The sequence below is a fragment of the Ovis aries genome, chromosome 2 (genome assembly GCF_016772045.2).
Source record: "Ovis aries strain OAR_USU_Benz2616 breed Rambouillet chromosome 2, ARS-UI_Ramb_v3.0, whole genome shotgun sequence".
Taxonomy (NCBI): Eukaryota; Metazoa; Chordata; class Mammalia; order Artiodactyla; family Bovidae; genus Ovis; species Ovis aries.
In genome coordinates, this window is record NC_056055.1 from 142,273,539 (window position 1) to 142,294,008 (window position 20,470).

The window sequence follows — 20,470 nt, forward strand, 5'->3', positions numbered from 1 at the left end:
GGACATGGTTTCACCAAGACGCACAGAACTATAGGAAGGTGGACATGAACAGGAAGAGAGGAGGCAGATGGAGGCTGGGTAGCCAGAGGTTACAAGTTGAAAAGCGTGTTCAGGGATGTTAATTTTAAACTAATCTTGAATTGCCTAATGAGCTTCTAGGAAATGATTCTGTCTCCCTAGGCCAAAAAGGCAAAAAGAAGGACGGTGTGAGGCATAGAACAATGCCATCCTTCTTTGTCACTTTACTTATAAATAAAATAAGTTTATGAATCGTATTCTACTTTGAATGGCAAAGTAGTGGCAATACTACTACTGATAGTAGCTGGTGTTTACTGAACTGTTCATATCTGCTGGTCAGTTCTGGTAAGAACTTTACATGAACCACTTCGTTTTATTCTCAACACACACGGTACTTAATCCTCATTTTATAAAGGAGGTTATGTGGTCAGCTCAGGAGACTGTAACCTGGGCTGTCTGATTCTGGAACTGATAGGCTTAACCATTCCTCTAAACTGCCTCAGTTTGATTGGGTTACTTTAGTTACAGCAGTCATTTAAAAACCATGCACATAACTTAAAGAAAAAAAAAACACATTTCAACACATACTTTTGGTCACAATCCTGTGTGCTGATAGAGATATAAGTTAGGTTGGGATTGTTAATAGCAATCCAGGCCCTTGAAAAATTATGTATGTGGCAGAAAGCTAAAGTCAGGCTTAAAACACTTTTATGAGAAATGCTTTGCAATGTGGACATACAGTTGATAAAAATATGTTTAGCTTGCTAGAAAATAATTATGGGTCACCTTTAAAGAGTCTAAAACACACAGATGTCAGATACATCACAAGCTGTCAAAAATGTTTTCTATCAGCCTAAAATTGTTTAGAGATTGCTTCAAATCCACATAATCTTAATAGAGTACGACTGTTTATGTGAGGCTTTTTGCAACAGCAGATGTGTGTGGAAAGATACACCCTGTCTTGCAGCTCCCTACTGGTCCACATCAGACTTGGCGGCAGGGAGTGGAGGTCAGGCATGCTTTAGACTCTTGACATAGATTCAGTGCAGCCGTTCTCATATGAAAGCAATTACCTAAGCACAGCATCGGACTGAGTACTTACCAGATTTTTGGAGCTCCATCTGTTCTTCCCTATGTAGACCACTTAAAATGAGGGAAAAAAGAAGCAACTCCAGAAAAGAGCTGCTAGGACTTCACAATTAATACGCAAAGAGCTACTCAGTGCTGTGTAAATACAAGAGAAAGAAAATGAAGAGGAAATAAGCATGAGAGAATGAAGATCAAATCCTGAATGTGAGAATATGGCACAAAGAAGGAAGCTCCTAAGATTGCTAATGGGTCCAAGGTTTGGTTTTTGGAAGAATGGGAAAGTTCTAAAATTAGATTGTGGCGACACCACACAACTTTGTAAATATATTGAACAGCCATTGAACTGTACACTGTAAATGGGTGAAATTTATGGTATGCAAATTACCTCAATAAAGCTGTTAAAAATGAAGAAAGAGAGGATGGAAGTCTTTAAATAGAACAACAACCCAGCAACCATACAATGGGTGAGTGAAAATAAACTCTGACAGGAAGAATGGCATTTTCCTACCAACAACATATTTATCCTAATATCTGCTCCATGTACTTCAAGACCTCTTTTTAAAGATGAGGGGATGGATTATTCAGAATGTTTTCCCAAATGGAGCCTGTTGTAGTGAGTGGATTAAAAATATCCCTCTTAAGTGGTCCTTTCCATTCTAGTATTAAGAACCTACTGCTTTTCACTGGCATAGAATTCTGAGAATTCAGTCCTAAGACAAAATGAGAAACAATGCTAATGTGGTATTTCTAACCTAAATATCAACAGGACACATGCTGAATGGTTCATAATCCCTTAAGGAGGGTTGGATTTCATTCTTATCTACAGGAATAAGTAATGGATGCTTTGAAAAACAGACTCTAAATGGGTGATATTAAAAGCAGTACTAACTACCAGAACCACCGATAATAATAAAGTTTTGCCCAACATATTCTTCTAAGAAGCTGAACTCCATACCCCTGTTACCCAGAGACCATGACTGTCCAGAGTGGCTTCTTTTTCTAATTTTCATAAGGATACTCCCACAGGCTAGCAGTGATGCTGCTAACTGTTAGGCAGAAACCATAAAGTTGAAGTCTAGAATACATAAATAGGACATTAGTCCAAGTTTAAAATGTTTGGCATAGTGAGTGTTCCTATATCTTGTACCTGTTTTCCCCCCACTATTTAAACCTCTTTCAATAGGTATAATCAATTAAATAAAAGAGAGAACTTTACCCTCAGAGATAGCTTAATTTTCAAAACCTGTTTAGTCCTGTTCTCTGTCTTCCAGACAAACTGCTTCCAAATAGCTAATTACCTTGAAACATTTGACTTCAGTACATTAGGAAAAAAAAAGAGGTGGATTGGAATTCATATTACACCTTATGAAATTATTGGAGGAGGAAATGGCAACCCACTCCAGTGTTCTTGCCTGGAGAATTCCATGGACAGAAGAGCTCGGCAGGCTACAAGTCCATGGGGTCGCAAAGAGCTGGACACTACTCAGCGACTAACATTTGCACTTCATTAGAAGAGTTGACTCATTGGAAAAGACCCTGACGCTGGGAGGAATTGGGGGCAGGAGGAGAAGGGGACAACCCAGGATGAGATGGCTGGATGGCATCACTGACTTGATGGACGTGAGTCTGAGTGAACTCTGGGAGCTGGTGTTGGACAGGGAGGCCTGGCGTGCTGCGATTCATGGGGTTGCAAAGAGTCGGAAACACCTGAGTGACTGAACTGAACTGATGAAGTTATTACTAATTGTGATGTTAAATATTGTCAGAAATCCAAAACAAATATTCTTTCTTTTAACTCTAATTAAACTTGATTTTCAAGTTAATTTATATATGTTAGCAAACTAAATATTTTTCTGGCTATGGGCAGAATTTAGCAGAGAGATAAATCTCAAGTACTTTAAACAAAGAGACAGAAAACACTCTCAGGCATGACAACAATTTGGATAAAACAGAATTAACTGTTTGTCTACCAATAAATGTTTTGTCCTCAATCCCTGCTGATAAAAGAAGAGATTTTTAGAATGCATTCAGAATGCTTTAAACATTTAAGTGAATATCTAAAACATGATTTTTCTACATTTTCTGCTCAAATTTGATAGATAGCTCAAATTTCCATTAAGGACTATAAGTCAGTAATTTGATTTTTAAGGACAGATGACTTGTTTCTTTTATTTCCCTACAGATTTCTGTGTAAGGGTCAATAAATGGTATTTACTTGTTCATTCTCTCATGTTTCCTTTCTATTTTATTTATATTGCATTGCATTATGACTTAGATTTAGCCATTTCTCATGGAATTATGGGGTATTATTAGTATGTCTAAAGGCAGATAATGAAACTGAAGTTCAGAGAGGTCATTACAGGCCTAGAATCATGCAGCTATTCAGATTTTTAGTACATTTTTTAAATTACTCTTACATACTTTAGTGTTTCATGTTCTCAGAGCAGGGATTACCGCTTATTATAGTACACTATATTTGCAAGGAGAAAAATACATCTGCAATACACACACACACATATATTGCTTGATTGCTTTGGTGTTTTTGATTGTTTTTTGATTTGATTGTTTTTACCCAGGATTGATTTGTTTTTGATTGGTTGATTGTTTTGGTTTGATGGTTTTTACCCAGCCTCTATTTACTGTTTGTTCCTAAGGGGATGCTGAGGACATGCACAGAGGCTGCTCAGCCAATCAGCACCCTCTGGCTGTAGTACTTTAGCTCTAGGGGAAGCACATGTATCCATTTAGAGCCAATTAGATGTCATAAGGCTTTTTCCTGAGGCTTCTGGGAAAAGGATTCTCCCTCTTTTTCTCCATCATTTTTAGTCTTTTCTGGGGAAAATTTGAGTGAAAATGGGGCCAACTGAGAGGAAGTAAGGCTGAGAGGTTAAAAAAGAAAAGAAATATGGTCAAGGAGATAATCAGTTTTTAAAACAAACACTTGGAAAGTGCTTATAAGGTCCAAGCACAATCTTAAGTACTTTACAAAAACAGATTTTTTAATGCTCTTAACATACCTATGAGGTGGGTGCTATTCTAATCTTGGCTTTATAATTGAGGAAATTGAGACACAGAGATACAAAGAAACTTGCCTAATGTCACCAGCTAATACGTTAAGGAGGGCTTCCTTGGTGGCTCAGCAGTAAAGAATCCACTTGCCAAAGCAGGAAATGTAGGTTCGATCCCAGAGTCAGGAAGATCCCCTGGAGAAGGAAATGGCAACCCACTCCAGTATTCTTGCCTGGAAATCCCATGGACAGAGGAGCCTGGCGGGCTATGGTCCATGGGGTCCCAAAGAGTTGGACACGACTGAGTGACTAAATGACAACAGCAGTAAGTTGAGGAGCAGGGATACGGACCCCAGCGATCTTGCTCCATCTGAGTGCTCCTAGCTACTGTGCTAGAGACATACTGTGAATCCTTAGTTAAATCCATGGTAATGTAATACATGCTTAACAATGGGTTCTCAAAGGAAAGACAGAAAGAGGAGAGGGAGGAAGAATAGAAGGGAAGGAAAGCAGGAAGGAAGGGAGGAAAAATATTCCTGATTTGTTGCCAGTTCCCTTGGTATTAATATTCATAATATGGCTGATTGCAAGCTATTAACATGATATTATCTGGTTTTCAAAATTCCTAAAAATTTAATGATGAAAGTGTTGGCACAAGCCAGCTGCTCTAGTATACCTCTGGAGATTACATCAAATCTCCCTTCTACAAGATTGCATTTTTATGAATTTGTTATATTCTTTTTAGCTTAAGACGTTTGTGGTTGGATTTTTGGCCTTTTGCAAAATAAAGCATCCTAATTGATAGCAAATTTTACAGATGATGAAATGCTTTCATGGAAATGCCCTTTGGTATCTTTGACCACCGCAATCACCTCATGAAATAGACAAATCACTCATTGGTTTCTCCATCTTAACAGAAACTAAGACTTGAGGGGTTATGAATTTGGACTATGTAGTGCTGGCAACATAATTTGCCATACTCAGTGTGAAATGAAAATGTAATGTTACTTGTTTAAAAATCACTAAGAATTTCAAGATAATAGCAGAGTATGAAAATAAGTGCAGGGCCCTTCCACCCAAGGGGTTCTGTGTAACTGCTCCCCGTGAAGGTGGCCCTGGGTCTATGTAACTCAGCTGATACATGTCAGAGGTGGTGCGTGAACTCATATCTACCAAGTCTCATAGTTCTTACACTCTATCACTCTGCTTTCCTGTAAATTAAAGGACCTGTAAAAACCTGTACTTCTACATAGGATTTATTTAAATTACTAATAATGACTATATATCATGTAGTTGATCAATTTCAAGTAAACACACGTACTTGATTCACTTAGATTCCTATGTTGCAAAAGCTATATTTTAGATCACAACTATATCCAATCCCAGGTTTCCTTGGTGGCTCAGTGGTAAAGAATCCACCTGCAAGTTTGATCCCTAGGTCGGGAAGATAGCTCTGGAGAAGGAAATGTCAACCCATTTCAGTAATCTTGTCTGAAAAGCTCCATGGGCAGTCCTTGAGGTCACAAAAGAATTGAACATGTCTTAGCGACCAAACGGCAACAATATCCAATCTTAATTTATTTACATTACATTTCCTTTAGGTAAAATTAAAAGAAATCTTGCCTTAAACTTGAGCTACGTATATTGCACCTTAAAATTTTTTTTCAAACAAAGCCAGAAAAAGAAAACAAATACTATTTCACATATCAGACTTTTAATTAATCTATCTGATATACTTTCCCTGCTACCCGACCACCATACACACTCGAATGCCTTAGTATTCAAAACTTAGACAACTCTAAATATCCTTGGGATTTTTCTGAAAAAACAAAAACAAAAAATACTTTTATGTCCTATGACAACATTTCAGAAATATCCCAGTTACTTTCTTCCTCATAGAAAGGCTATTTACAGTGCAGTTACTATTTTTCACAGTGCCAGGCTCAATCTAATGAGTCTTATTACTAATATTTTCACAATCAAAAATCATTATAACCCATGACAACATTTGGTGATATATGACAATGGAGTAATGAAATGGGAAAATATAATCTTTTATGTAAGATAGCATTTAGAGGTTGCATTATTAAGTTTTATATAACATCTGGGTTCCTCTACTCAATTTTTGATGATTTTAAGCAAACAGAAAACTCATCAAAATAAGCAGCTGAATAATGCTTCAATTTAATCTATGAAAAGAAATAACAGGTAGTTTATCATGAGTTATAATGTAAAGGCAGAGGTTCAATGTAAACATTGTTCTCAACATTTCTGTTTACCTGTTGACTAACTTAGACTATCTAATTTTCATTTTTGAGACATTAGAAGCCGAGAAAATAATATACCAGTGTGATTTTCTACAAACATGTCAAAATGCTCCAATAAGTTAATACACTGATATGCTTTCAGGATGATTTTCAAAACATTTCAAAATTACCATTCTTGATGAGTAATGAAAACAAATATACCACCAAAGAGGGCGGGTGTGTGTGTTTTATATTAGCACTGAAATAAGAGCATTTCAGCCAGACAGGATTTATCCTTGACTGATAGTAGTATTACCTGCTCAGATCTGTTCTGGTGTTGGTATTGGTACTGAGTGAAGGTATTAGAGGAAGAAGCAACTTTGTCCTTCTCAAATTGTTTCTTCACTCTGGCCAAACCACCAGGCACTGTGCACATTTCTGATTCTTCCAGCATCTAAAACAAATTAAGAAAAAGGAAAATTCAACTTTACATCATCTCAGGGTAGGATTCTCAAGCTATTAAAAAAAAATCATTGACAGTTATTAGTGGGTGGTATAATAGAAAGACAGTAACATAAATAATTATTTCAGAAGGCCTTTATTACAGAAAACCTTAATAAAAATAATCTATCCATGATGGTTTTCCATGTGTCAGTCTTCTGATATAAAGTTAGAAGAATCTTCAAAGTATTGAGTTAATTTTCTTTATCTCAGATAGATTTTGATGTCTGGAGATTAGACCTGTTAGAATGTATTTCTCTCATACTACATAAACTAGCCAGATATTAGAACAATGGATTAAATTTTAATCCATAATAAAGTTGTTATTAAAATCCCTAATGTCTAGATAGGTAACACACCGTTAACAATATTAAAAAAGAAATTTGACTTATTCAAAAATGTACTTAAATCATTAAGGATAAACAAAATAGCTTTGGAGTTCTTTTAAGGGAGCATATTTTTAATCATATGAAAAAATATTAAAGTTAATAAAAATAACCACTATTTAATACATAGTGCTGAGTGATTTTCTTCTATATATTTACATATATTTTTTCATTTGATGCTTCTCCATATTCTGTGAGATATGAACATTTATCATCCTCACTTTAAAATGAGGAAATTGAGGTTTGGGGAAGTAAGACATCTTGTTAAATTCTCACAACTAGGGTGTGAGTGTGGGAGCTGGAGTTTGAAACCATATCTGCCTGTCTTAATCACAGCTGTCTGTCTTAACACTAGCCTTTAAAACATAGGCAGAAAAACAGATACTCTGAGATGGATGTACCCTAGGACTCAGCCCTTAGCCTTGGTATATGAGACTCTGGGTTGGGTGGGAGGGTCTAAGTTTAGAAAGATCCTGGTCTATCACTGGCAGTTTACGGATAAGAAAGCTCATTCTAGTAGGAGTCACTTGGAACAACCTGAACAACTTTGAGAAGTTGTCTTAGATACTCTGTCCCTGTGGGAAGCTCAGTAACTTGACGGCTTTGGTTTTGACGATTCAGCATATTCCACAGCCCAGCAGGCACTCAAGCCCAGGTGGGATGACAACTGTTAAGCAAACAGGCCCCAGGCCAACCCACTCTCCTCTAGGATGTGTCCCAGTATGAGACTGGAAGGAGATTCAGTGACACTTCATGCACAGAAGGTCTCCTGAGGTCTGGCCCAGTCCTGACATAACCCTGGAAGACTTGAAACCTGAGAGTATCTGGATACTTGTGAGCTGAGGTTCCCTGGACTGTGGATTCTTACGATCCTGAAATCCTGACTGAAATAGTTTCTCAAACAAGTACTAAAAGTACAACACTATATTGAGGTTTTCTATACTCTAAAATGGGTTTCCAGAGGTGGCACGGTGGTAAAGAATCCACCTGCCAATGTAGGAGACACAAGAGACCTGGGTTTGATCCCTGGGTCGGGAAAATCCCCTGGTGGAGTAAACGGTAACTCACTCTAGTATTCTTGCCTGGAATATCCCATGGACAGAGTAGCCTGGCGGGCTACAGTCCATGGGGTCACAAAGAGTTGGATGGGACTGACCGTGCATGCATGCCCACACGCAGGCAATACTCTAAAATACTGGAGATGAAATTAATATTCAGGATTGTCTGAATTACTGGCAGATACTCAAGTGGTTGCTTTATCAAGTTTATAACCTTTCCCCAGTTACAGGGCCTGCCAAATATTTAAGAATAGCACATTAGCTCAATGGAAAGAAGGGATACATTCTATCAAACTGTAACAAACTTCACACCTAAATCCTGGTCAATTACTATCACTTGATACACGTTAAAATCATAAGAAGTTATGGCATCTCTTTTGAAATTTAAGATAAAGAAAGGGAAGGGTAAATTAAGGCTACAGTATTTCTCTTATCCCCTCTATCATTTAACTTACGTAAATGACCTTTTTCATGTATGCTGCTGCTGCTAAGTCGCTTCAGTTGTGTCCGACACTGTGGGACCCCATAGATGGCAGCCCACCAGGCTCCACCATCCCTGGGATTCTCCAGGCACGAACACTGGAGTGGGTTGCCATTTCCTTCTCCAATGCATGAAAGTGAAAAGTCAAAGTGAAGTTGCTCAGTCGTGTCCGAATCTTAGCGACCCCATGGACTGCAGCCCACCAGGCTCCTCTGTCCATGGGATTTTCCAGGCAAGAGTACTGGAGTGGGGTGCCATTTCCTTCTCCAATCATTTATAGATAATATATAAATATCAAATTACAGAAATCAAGCCAAATTTTGTTAAGAAAGTTACCTTTTCCAACAACTATAAACAATGTCCAAATGATGTACAAATTAATCTGGTAGGTCTGATTAACTATGCTAATGAATGGATACTTTCCTGGTATGTGTGTTTGCACAAGAATATCAGTTCTTACACTGAATAGATTGCCTCTTATCTACTAAACGAATTAGAAAAAAATGAATATATCCATTCATTTCCTTTAGCATCATGCTTTGGAATTAGACCATGTTGCACACGCAACAATGCATACAGTTTGTTGATATTTTCTAGTAATACAACCCAGTACTCCTGATGCCACTTGCTGGGCTAAGGGGGACAGCCCTTTGAGCTATAGTTCAGTTAGTAGGAGTGAAAAGGTTTTTTGCTTAGTTCAGCTTGTAAGTGCATGTTTACCTATGTAAGATGGCAGGACTTACTCAAGAAGCAGCCTGTGACTATGAGCTGGAGTGATGTTTCTTTGCTTAGACTGAAATCATTATGCCTTGGTTACCACCAGGTACTGACATCCCAACTACTCCATGTAATTGTCAATGACCATATAACTTAGATTGCTTTGCGTTGAACCTTTAAAAAAATGTTTATCCTTATTCTATGTTTCCTATTCTTGGACACAGCAATAAGATTTGGAATTTAATGGGTACACCAATAAAATTATTCTTAACAAGTAATTTAAATACCTAACACAAAATCTACCTAATGTTATTTTAATAGTAAGTTAATTTAAATATATAACACTTAAACTTAGGCAAGTATATTACATAGAGAATCAGCAATTTTGTTTAAAAGAATTGTTCTTGGTTTCTAGAGCATAATAGAAAGTAACATAATTTGGGGAGTAGGACAAACAGTGATTCTAATCCCATGTATGAGCCTTAAAACCTTGGGCTAGAGTTCCTTAACCTCAGTTTTCTTTCTTCAAACTGGAGGGGGGTGCAGGGGGAGCAACATATTTCTCACAGGTTTTTAGCAAGTGTTAAAAAGGAAGATAAAGGAAATAAAATTGCACAGCACAAAATGTGTTGCTTTGTTGCTTAATAAATGTTACTTCTCCTTTCTCCTCTAGGGGTCTTCTGTAGACTGATGCTTTTTCACAGGCAGGCCTTTCCTTTGGTGGTGGTGGTGGTGTAGTCCCTAAGTCGTGTCGGACTCTTGAGCCCCCATGGACTGCAGCCTGCCAGGCTCCTCTGCCCACGGGATTCTCCAGGCAAGAATACTGGAGTGGGTTGCCATTTCCTTCTCCAGGGGATCTTCCTGACTCAGGGAATGAACCCCGGTATCCTTTGCAGGCAGATCATTTACCAACTGAGCTCTGAGGGAAGCCCCAGCCTTTCCTTTATGTTCAACAAGATACCACCTGGCTGATTCTAGGACAAAGAGAAACTGATCTAGGACAAAGAAACTATCTCAGTGTAATTCAAATATAATGGATTCAGTTTGGGGCCACATCAATGACTTCCAAATTCTGCACATAAAATATTTGGTTTATTTATGCAGACAACACTTGGTTATAAGTAGTTTCCATGCTTTTTTGATTAAACAAACATTTGATGCAATTGGCCAAATGAGGCAGTTATTTTGCTGTATCTTAGATATTTATCAGGATTTCTCTGAGATAATATATGTGCTCATTTTTCTCAAAATATTAGCTTAGGGGCAAACCAAACAATAGGGCATTTTTTGGGCCAATATGCATTCCTGTATAAGAAGAGGCAGTTGAATATAGTTAAAAGAGTACTGGAGACTTTGAATCTAGTCTGGCTTCGTTGCTATCTAATTACATGACCTCCCATAAATTGCTGTCCCTCAGTTAGTTTTATCTGTACATGGGCAGGAAAGACAGGGACTATTAAATTCCTTTTACATAGACTTTCTTCAGAATAGCACTGAAATTAAAAATTTTTTATATTAAATAGTGAGAAATTGTTTCCCATGTGCCTGATTTAAATGTTTTCCTTTTAACATTAAATACAAATCATGCCTTGTACACATGTGTTTTATGGTATATTATCCTCGTGCCTAGCAAGATAAAAGTCTTCCTAGATAAAAGATGGCTTAGTAAATAGCTAGTCTTTATTTAGGTATTTTCAAAGTCAGCTTGTTTCCCCCCAAGAAACATTCTTCCAATTTATTATCTAACTTGTGGTGAAATTGCTTAATGATCCAGCAGGGGGTGCTATGTAAGAAGACTGGCAGGAGGTGCTGGAGGGATACTATTTGTTTTGGAAGTATTTAGATATTTCTCTACATTCATTCAACATCTATGCTGCGTCTAAAATGTATTTTAATTACTATGTAAAATCTTAAATGTCATCTAGAATTGCAATATTGTTAATGAGTTTGGCACAGTCATTCTTGTCTCTGAATAATTTGTAAAGAAAAACGCCGCTTCACAGTAGCTATTTTAGAATACCACCCTTCTTGGCTATTCTCTCTCTCTTGTGGATAAATGAACATCTTTGCTAATTTGGAGATTATAATTATAAAAGAATATCCTTACATTCCATTAAAGCTTCTACTAATAAAATGACTTCTCAAATCCTGTGGCTTGCAGGCCGCAGAATATGGAGCCCAACAAACTCTTTTGAATATGACTTTATTATGCATTGGCTCTAAATATCGGTGGTCTTACTGAATCCTGCTCTTTCCTATAATCATAAGTGGTTTAGCAGAGTGCCTACATTGCTAATCTCCCTCATTTCTATGTTGATTAAGCTACTCGTAATGGATTTAGTGCATACAGAAAAATGAAAAAAGCAAAAGAAATTATATTGCCAGTGAATTTAAATTAACTATACATGTGAACAAGGAGGATGGGAGGCAGACCCACATGATTAAGATTTTGAAATTAATTCCCCACCTTCCTGAGGAGAATAGCTATAGGTTAAATGATAATTGGGGCAATAATAACACATTTATACAGTGCCTTACGGCTTACATGTAAATTATCTCTTTGACTCTTCACAGAGACCATCTGCAGTAGGTGGTTTTTCCCATTTTTCTGTTAAGGAAACTGAAGTTCAGAGAGGGGTTAAGATAGGAGCCCAAGTTTATACAAATGGTAAGTGGCAGCATGCATGCTAAGTGGCTTTAGTCATGTCTGACTTTTTGTGACCCTAGGGGCTGTAGCCTGACAGGCTCCTCGGTCCGTGGGATTTTTCATGCAAAAATACTGGAGTGGATTGCCATGCCTTCTTCTAGGGGATCTGCCTGACCCAGGGATTAAGCCTTAGTCCCTTATGTCTGCTGCACTGGCAGGCAGGTTCTTTACCACTAGTGCCACCTGGGAAGCCCCAGTAAGTGGCAGAGCTGAAGCTTAATTTCAGATACCCTGAATTTGATACACATTATTGCTGTTTTCTCTACTTTATCCAATTGTCCAGTAGTATTCTTATATTGCCATGTAAAGAAGGCATGTGAAAGGCAATCAGCCGGCCTAATGCAGGAGCACCAGGAGCAGCTTACATTGGCGGAGAAGCTCCGGCAGTCGCCCCTGGAAACAGCTGCCTGGTACCTCGCCATCCGTTCCTTCAAGGACACCACTTCTTGGAGGTCTGACACACTCTTGCTCTGCACGGCAGTGTCTTCTGCAAATTCACTCGCAGGCTTAGTAGGGCCAGCAGGCACTAAAAACAAACGTAGCATGCTCAGATATGATTCAGGTTTTGAAAAGAAAATAACATCATCTTAGGAACAGTGAAGGCACTTAAAACATCTGGTTTTGGAAAGCAGACTGTAATATACGACAGTATTTCCCATGTTTCACAGTCACCTTCTTTTTTTAAACCTTCAAGCAAAGCTACAAAATGCCAATAGAGAAGCATCTGCTTATGCAAACAGCAAATGAAAATACTGCCCCACTTTCCTGCCATTATTCCGATAAACAGTAAGTATTTATTAAGAGATACATAATGTTAATGAAACTCCTGAAGCACTATGTGTTGGATTTATGCTAAATGCTATAAAAGCGTAATCTCATTTACTTCTCTAACAACCTCATGAAGAATGTTCCATTATTTTCTAAAACTTATAGACAAAGAAAATGGAGAATCGGAGTAATTAAAAAACTTTCCTATGATCACACAATTAGTAAGTGTCAGATTTGGTGGTTTGACTAAATCTTTAGCAAGTCTAAAAATTGCTCTTTGCCTCTTACCTTACCCTTCAACCCTCAAGGAGATAGATCTAGAAAGATCTATTGAGATAGATCTAAAATATGTGAATGCTATAAGAATTATAGACTGGAGTTTTTCCTTTAATTTCATAGAGGCATGTGTTACATAAGACAGAATTAATAGTTCCCTTTAAAAATAAGTTTTGCCAGTCATTCCAGATCACCTGATATTTTCCCATGAAAGCCATCTACCTGACAAAAATATAGGGCATTAGATATTACATATTTGCAAACAGAGCAAAAGCCTGATTGCATGATCACAGAATAACAGATGTCAGAAGCAGAAATGTCTTAGAGATACCGTAGTCTCATCTGGTCTAATCGATTCCTTTTAGGCATAAGGAAACACATCTACATGTTTCCTGATGTGAAAGGAATATAAGGACCCTCCCTGGTGAGTGTGATTCTCCATGTTTATTTAAATACAGGTGCCAGAGTTGATTTCAAAACTAGTTTTTGTTATTTAATTCAGTGTTCTTTGCTGCTATCACTCTGTTTGTTTGTTTACTATTTACTCTTTAAAAATTGTAATTCCAAAATCATTTCAAGGGCTCCTTCTGGGGCCAACCAGTGAATGGTGTGTGTGTGTGTGTCTGTTTTGATATGTTCATCACTCATTCATACACCCCTGCCTTTCTCCTTAGGGCTGTTGTTTTCTGCACTCATAGGGTAGTGGTCTTTGGTGTGCTTTGTTATTTGAATTGGTTTACCAACACTGACTCAAAGCCCCAGACAACCCCATTTAACAGACCACCAAGCTGTTTCCTCCCTGCCCTGCTCCCCTATCTTCTCACCTTGTCCCCACACTGAACCATCTTAGTACATTGTTTGTTTTTTTCCATCAGCTACTTGAAAGTTTATGTACACATAGCAATTTGAGAATAATATGCGTGACCCAGGAGAGATTAAAAATCATTTGTAGTCTGACTCCGTATTTGGCTTTCCTTAAGGACTTCTTATTATATTAAATTATAGGTATATTTTAAAGTTTTAATTTTTTTATATTTTATTTCACACATATCAAAAAGAAACAAAATATACAGGAATAAGACATTGTATCATATGCATGCTGTGATTGTATAACCTGATATATTCACAATAAATGTGAATTAGTTTTTAAAATTCACCTGTCTTCTGAAAACTCTATATATCCACACAAAAGTATAACTCCACCAGATAATCCTGATAAAAAGAGATTCACACAAACTACTGAAAGTCTTTCACATGCAGAAGAAAATATGTCTTTATTTTTCTCTGTGCATTGTCTATTTGTACAGATGAATTCTGGTTATGTTCAGCCATACTCCTCTTGTTGTAAATGGTCACTATATAAATTTAATTGAACATGAGCCACTAAAGTTTTTCCACATTATGATATGAATTTCATTTTGTACATTATTCATAAAATATGTCATTCTTATATCAATCTTAACAGAAAGTCAGTAGTTTATTTTTGCAAAAATTTAGAGTATTTACTTTCCAAATACTTCAATTTTTATCCTACATACTGGGAAATGCCTAAGATTATTAATGGTCAGGGAATCAGTTGCCTGAGTATTAGAGAGATTTGGCTTCCATTGCCTTGTGGCTTTTTCTTCTGATCACAGAAAAGACATATGTTTTAATCTCTCTGTTTCTCTCTCTCTCTCTCTTCCTCTCTTTTCCCCATCAGTGACTCTGCCTACACAGGCAGGGTAGTGGAGTAGAAAACCTACCTGGAGCAAATAAATTGTGTCCATGTTGTTTTTTAACCTCCTAAGTCAATGTCTTTTAATATCCTCATTTGAAAAACAAGGTGATGCTTCCTGTCGAATGTACTGTGAGGCAGCGCGCCCATTTGTTCCTATCCTGATGTTGATGACACCTGATGTAAATTTGTAAGGTTCATAAAACAGTCTCTTTTTTTTCTTTTTGAAGGATAATTGCTTTACAGAATTTTGTTGTTTTCTGTCAAACCTCAACATTAATCAGCCATAGGTATACATATATCCCCTCCCTTTTGAAACTCCCTCCCATCTCCCTCCCCATCCCACCCCTCTAGGTTGATACAGAGCCCCTGTTTGAGTTTCCTGAGCCATACAGCAAATTCCCATTGGCTACCTATTTTACATATGGTAATATAAGTTTGCATGTTATTCTTTCCATATATCTCACCCTCTCCTCCCCTCTCCCCATGTCCATAAGTCTATTCTCTATGTCTGTTTCTCTATCACTGCCCTGTAAATAAACTCTTCAGTACCATTCTTGTAGATTCTGTATATGTGCATTAGAATGCAATATTTATCTTTCTCTTTCTGACTCACTTCACTCTGTATAATAGGTTCTAGGTTTGTCCACCTCATCAGAACTGACTCAAATGCATTCCTTTTTATGGCCACTGTGTATTTGTATCACAGCTTCTTTATCCATTCATCTATTGATGGACATTGAGGTTGCTTCCATGTTCCAGCTACTGTAAATAGTGCTGCAGTGAACAATGGGATACATGTGTCTTTTTCAATTTTGGTTTCCTCAGGGTATATGCCTAGGAGTGGGATTGCTGGGTCATATGGTGGTTTTATTCCTAGTTTTTAAAGGAATCTCCATTCCATCTTCCATAGTGGAAGATGTATCAATTTACATTCCCATCAACAGCGCAAGAGTGTTCCCTTTTGTCCACACCCTCTCCAGCGTTTATTGTTTGTAGACTTTTTGATGAGGGCCATTCTGACTGGTGTGAGGTGATATCTCATTGTAGCTTTGATTTGCATTTCCCTAATAACAAGCGATGTTGAGCATCTTTTCATGTATTTGTTAGCCATCTGTAAGGACAGTCCCTTTCTTAGTGATGTGTGGAAAAGAAGATAGGAACATTGGTTGTCTGACCTCATGATATTCTCTTTCAGAATATGACTGACATTAGAAACAGGGTTAACTGAGTTTAGGGAAACTTTAAAGAGAAAGGTAACACAGAACAAAGTGGGTGTAAGACAGACTCAAAGCTATCCTATACAACATAGGGAACATAGCCAATATTTTGTAACAACTGTAAATGGAAGATAACCTTTAAAAATTAAATAATTTTTAAAAACATTACTAATAATTGACTGGAAACTAAAGATGCTATTGTCATAAAATACTTGTAGAAAATAGGGAATAATAGGACCTGTAAGTATTCTAATGGAAACCAGAGTGTGGAGGACCATGCCATAAGGCTACAGTGGTCTGTGAAAAAGAGGAAGGGAAAATAAAATTTTACATGACTATTTCTGATAAAAAGCATTATAAATATTTACATCACAAAACCATTGTACTAGAAGTTATTTGTTTCTGGGATTTAGAGGTAATTCACTGTGCAGATGAGTAAATAAACTTTTTTAAAAGTTCAATGAATTTTCTCAAATCTCCAGTTAATGAGTTCTCCAGCCCAGCCTAGAATCTATTGTAATCCTATATATAGAATATTTTATTTGCTGATAAGAAAATACTTGCTAATCCACCCCCAAATTAATTCTTTCTGTAATAGAACATATCCTGTAAAGCAGAAAGAGCATATAGGGAAGCACTTGGAAAGAATATACACCACTAACAAATCTAAGCTGTTATCATGAGACTATTAGAAACCAAGGGTAAGAATGCATTTTCAAAGAATTCTGAGGTTCTTAGGGGAAAGATTTCTATTATTACCTTTTGTAATATAAGAAGTTATATACTCCAGTTGGACCCAATTTATGTCCACTTCCTATTTTCTTAAATCATGAGAGAGTGTGTGACTATTTTTCATGTCTCTATTTTCCATGAGCCTCAAACATGTGCTTTTCTTCTGCAGGTTTTAAAAATGAAGAAACTGACTAAACCAATGGATCAATCAAGCAAATTTACCTAGGTTGCAAAGTTTATTATGCTTCCTTGAATTTTACTTCCTGTGGAAAGTCCTTGTTTAAGGAATTTTTAAAAAAGCAAAGTAGTACAAGATAAGGCAGAATGCCCTAATTTTGTTGAGCGATTATTCATCTGCATGTAATCAGTCACAGAAGGGTTTGCATAGTCAGCCTTCTGTGTTTTCTTGGAGGTGATAATAGTTTTAAGATATCAGATATACAAAATGATAAGGAATAGTCAATGTTTTGAATACACATTGAAAATTTCTCCTAATTTCACAATTTCTGTTATCAGTGAAAGAATTCTTAGAAATATGCAGAGACTAATATCAAGAGGCATTTCAAAAGGGTCACTGAGACATTTGCTATGAACTAGTCTTCAAATTAGCTGTTCAGGAATTTTCAAAGATGCAATTCAGTTTTTTTTAATTTTATAAATGATATGTTCCTAGAGCATTAAAAATGACAAATCTATCCTTATTTCTCATTAAACAAATGTCTAAAAGCTTAAATAAGTTATAAATATAATTAATGACTTGGAAATAAAGGTTAATGTCTAGATACATAGTGGTAGGCTCAGTGTATTGCTTCAAAATACTGTCAAAGTCATAAAAGTGTTTATTTAGAAAACACCTAATGTGGCAGGATTCACACGACCAAGTGCTTTGTCATGATCTTATTTCTAAAGCAAGATTCAATCTCAACACATTTTCTAAATTTAAATATGTCTTATTATTTTCAAAATACGAGAGGCCCATTCCCAAATCATAGTTGTGGGTAAAGTTTTATGGAAAAGATGATTATGTCAATGGATGTTACTGGATGAAAGACTGATATTGAACACCAGGAGCTGTAAAACTGGCTTGCACAAGGATGGTGTAAATTTTTGTGAGTCACCTCTTTACTTCTCCCTTTTGCCTGCACAATATGAGCTATGTGAAATAAAGTAAAAAATACTTTGACCTCTTTATTTCACTAAGAGACTGTTTGCTAGAGTCTGAGTTGTGAAGCTGATATTTGGTCTCTCTGATTTAGAGCACAGGTATAAGCAGAGGTGTTTCTGATTTCCTAGCTGTGGTGAAATCAGAAGGAAAGTTATCAAAGGCGGGAAAAGAACTAAAGGTATAAAAGTTTTTTAGAAGAATTAAAGCACACATTGAAGGCAGTTAATAGAGTTACTGTATGTTGCAGAGGGCTCCCTGGGTAGCTCAGGTGGTAAAAAATCTGCCTGCAATGCAGGAGACCTGGGTTCGATCCCTGGGTCCAGAAGATCCCCTAGAGAAGGGAATGGCTTCCCACTCCAGTGTTCTTGCCTGGAGAATTCCATGGACAGAAAAGCCTGGCGAGCTACAGTACATGGTGTCACAAAGAGTTGGACATGACTGAGCGACTTTCTTTTTCATATGCTGCAGAAGAGAAAAACCAATAGCGAAATACCAATGACAATGTGAAAGACGATGACAAAGATACAGAAAAGACAGCAAAATTCAAAATGCTACTACAAGATAATAGCATTTCAGTGGGAAGGTGGAGGAATGAGCAGAACAAATGAAAAATAGATTTTTTGCTGAAAATAGAAGAAATATTTGCTGAAAATAAAAGTTGGGCATTGATAGATTTAAAGTATTTACCATAATCCAGGACAAAAAGTAGTTCTAAAACACCAATAGTAAATCCTGGTAAAACATTTCAGAATCAAGGAAAAGAAATTATCCAGACAGATGAAGGATTTCTGTGATGATAAGGCAAAATTCAGGATGTCTTCTTTTTAACACTGAACACTAAAAGCAGTTAGAGAACTGATTACTGAAATTTTAGTTTCAGTACAGAACTAGAGTCTCTGTGAATCCGAGTCTATGTGAATGCAAGACTCTGAGAACTAGGGTCTATGTGAATTCAAGAGTCTATGTGAATTCAAGAGTCTATGTGAATTCAAGAGTCTATGTGAATTCAAGACTTTGAAAACTAGAGTCTATGCAAATTCAAGAGTCTATGCGAATTCAAGAGTCTATGCGAATTCAAAACTCTGAGAACTACAGTCTATGTGAATTCTAGTTGGTATTCATGTGAAAAGTCAATAAAAATAAAAACACAATCCTTTTAACAAGTCAGCCAAAAAGAAAACAAAGAGACTTAACAAAATAAAATGGAATAGTGTAAAACCAAATGTAAAGAAACATGTGCCAAACTTCACCTAAAAGACAAAGACAAATATTAATAAGTCCAATCATATGCCACCTGCAAGACAAAATTTAAAAAGAAAATATTGGGCAAGAAATTGCCAGGCAAAAATAAATGAAGAGGAGTTATCATGGCTATATTCCTTTCATGCAGTAGCATTAAAAACAAAAATATGTTCAATGAAATAGAGAGCTATTCTATAAATAGAAGATGCTACCCCACTATGAAGCCATAGCAACTATGGGCTTCTGCATGCTGACTAGCATAGAACAGAAACATATAAAGGTCATCTGTAACAAAAAGGAGAATTTTTATATAATTGTTGTGAATATAATTGCTATAGATGACTTTAATATTTTTCCATCTTTGCCATATGAAACTTCAGAAATAAATTAGCTGAATTATACTTTAATAAGGTTTATTTTAATGTCATTTATGTATTCTTTATTATTAAATACTGATTATAATAAACATGACATATTTGCTATGCTCCAGAGCCTCCAGTCTAACTGGTAAGAGAGACAGGCAATTTTAGCCCAGAGCATTTATGGTTTTCCATCAGGTTGAGTTGGGAGCCCCTGGGATGGGGAGAACCTAATCTACCTGGGTGTGTCGTTGCGTTGTGTCAGGAAGGCATCCTGAGAAGTGGAACATCTGCACTGAAACAAGAAAGAGTTGGCATGTGACCGCGTGGAAGAGAAGAAGATGCAGAAAAGGAAGGAAACAGCAGCATTACCAACAAATCGTGTTGGGAAAATTAGGCAATGCTTTTGAGGAAAACATTAAGAGTTTCTCACCACATGTTAAAGTCAGGAAAATATTTAGAAAACACCTAATGTGACCAGATTCACACCACCAAGTGCTTTGTTGTGATCTTATTTCTAAAGCAAGACTTAAGTGATTTTTAAAATGATGAAAATTCCTTAGAGAGATATAGCTAATTCATAAAATGAGTTCCGTTGGACATTCTTAGCATAAAAATTCAAAGTGACAAAATCTTTCCAAATATGTAGTGAGATAAAAGAAAACTGGAGGACAGACAAGTATAATAAATAGGCTGAAGTGTTAATTTTCTAATTATTTTCTAACATTATTGAAAAGGCAAATAAATGATTCAAAGGAATGATTCACAAGCAAAAAAACA

General features: G+C 36.7%; 1 protein-coding gene across 3 annotated transcripts in view; it reads right to left on the bottom strand.

Moving 5' to 3' along the window:
* XIRP2 (xin actin binding repeat containing 2) overlaps positions 1–20,470 on the bottom strand; it is a 75,384-nt gene that overhangs the window by 36,164 nt on the left and 18,750 nt on the right. For 2 of the 3 annotated variants that reach the window (XM_012135038.5, XM_012135021.5), the window contains exons 2-3: positions 12,577–12,737; positions 6,678–6,815 (exon numbers count right to left, since the gene is read on the bottom strand). In XM_012135038.5, coding sequence (XP_011990428.3) covers positions 6,678–6,815; positions 12,577–12,633 — 195 coding nt within the window. In that variant the 5' untranslated portion in view covers positions 12,634–12,737. Of the gene's footprint in view, positions 1–6,677; positions 6,816–12,576; positions 12,738–20,470 lie in introns of those variants that run through there. The other variant, XM_012135044.5, reaches the window with a different exon arrangement.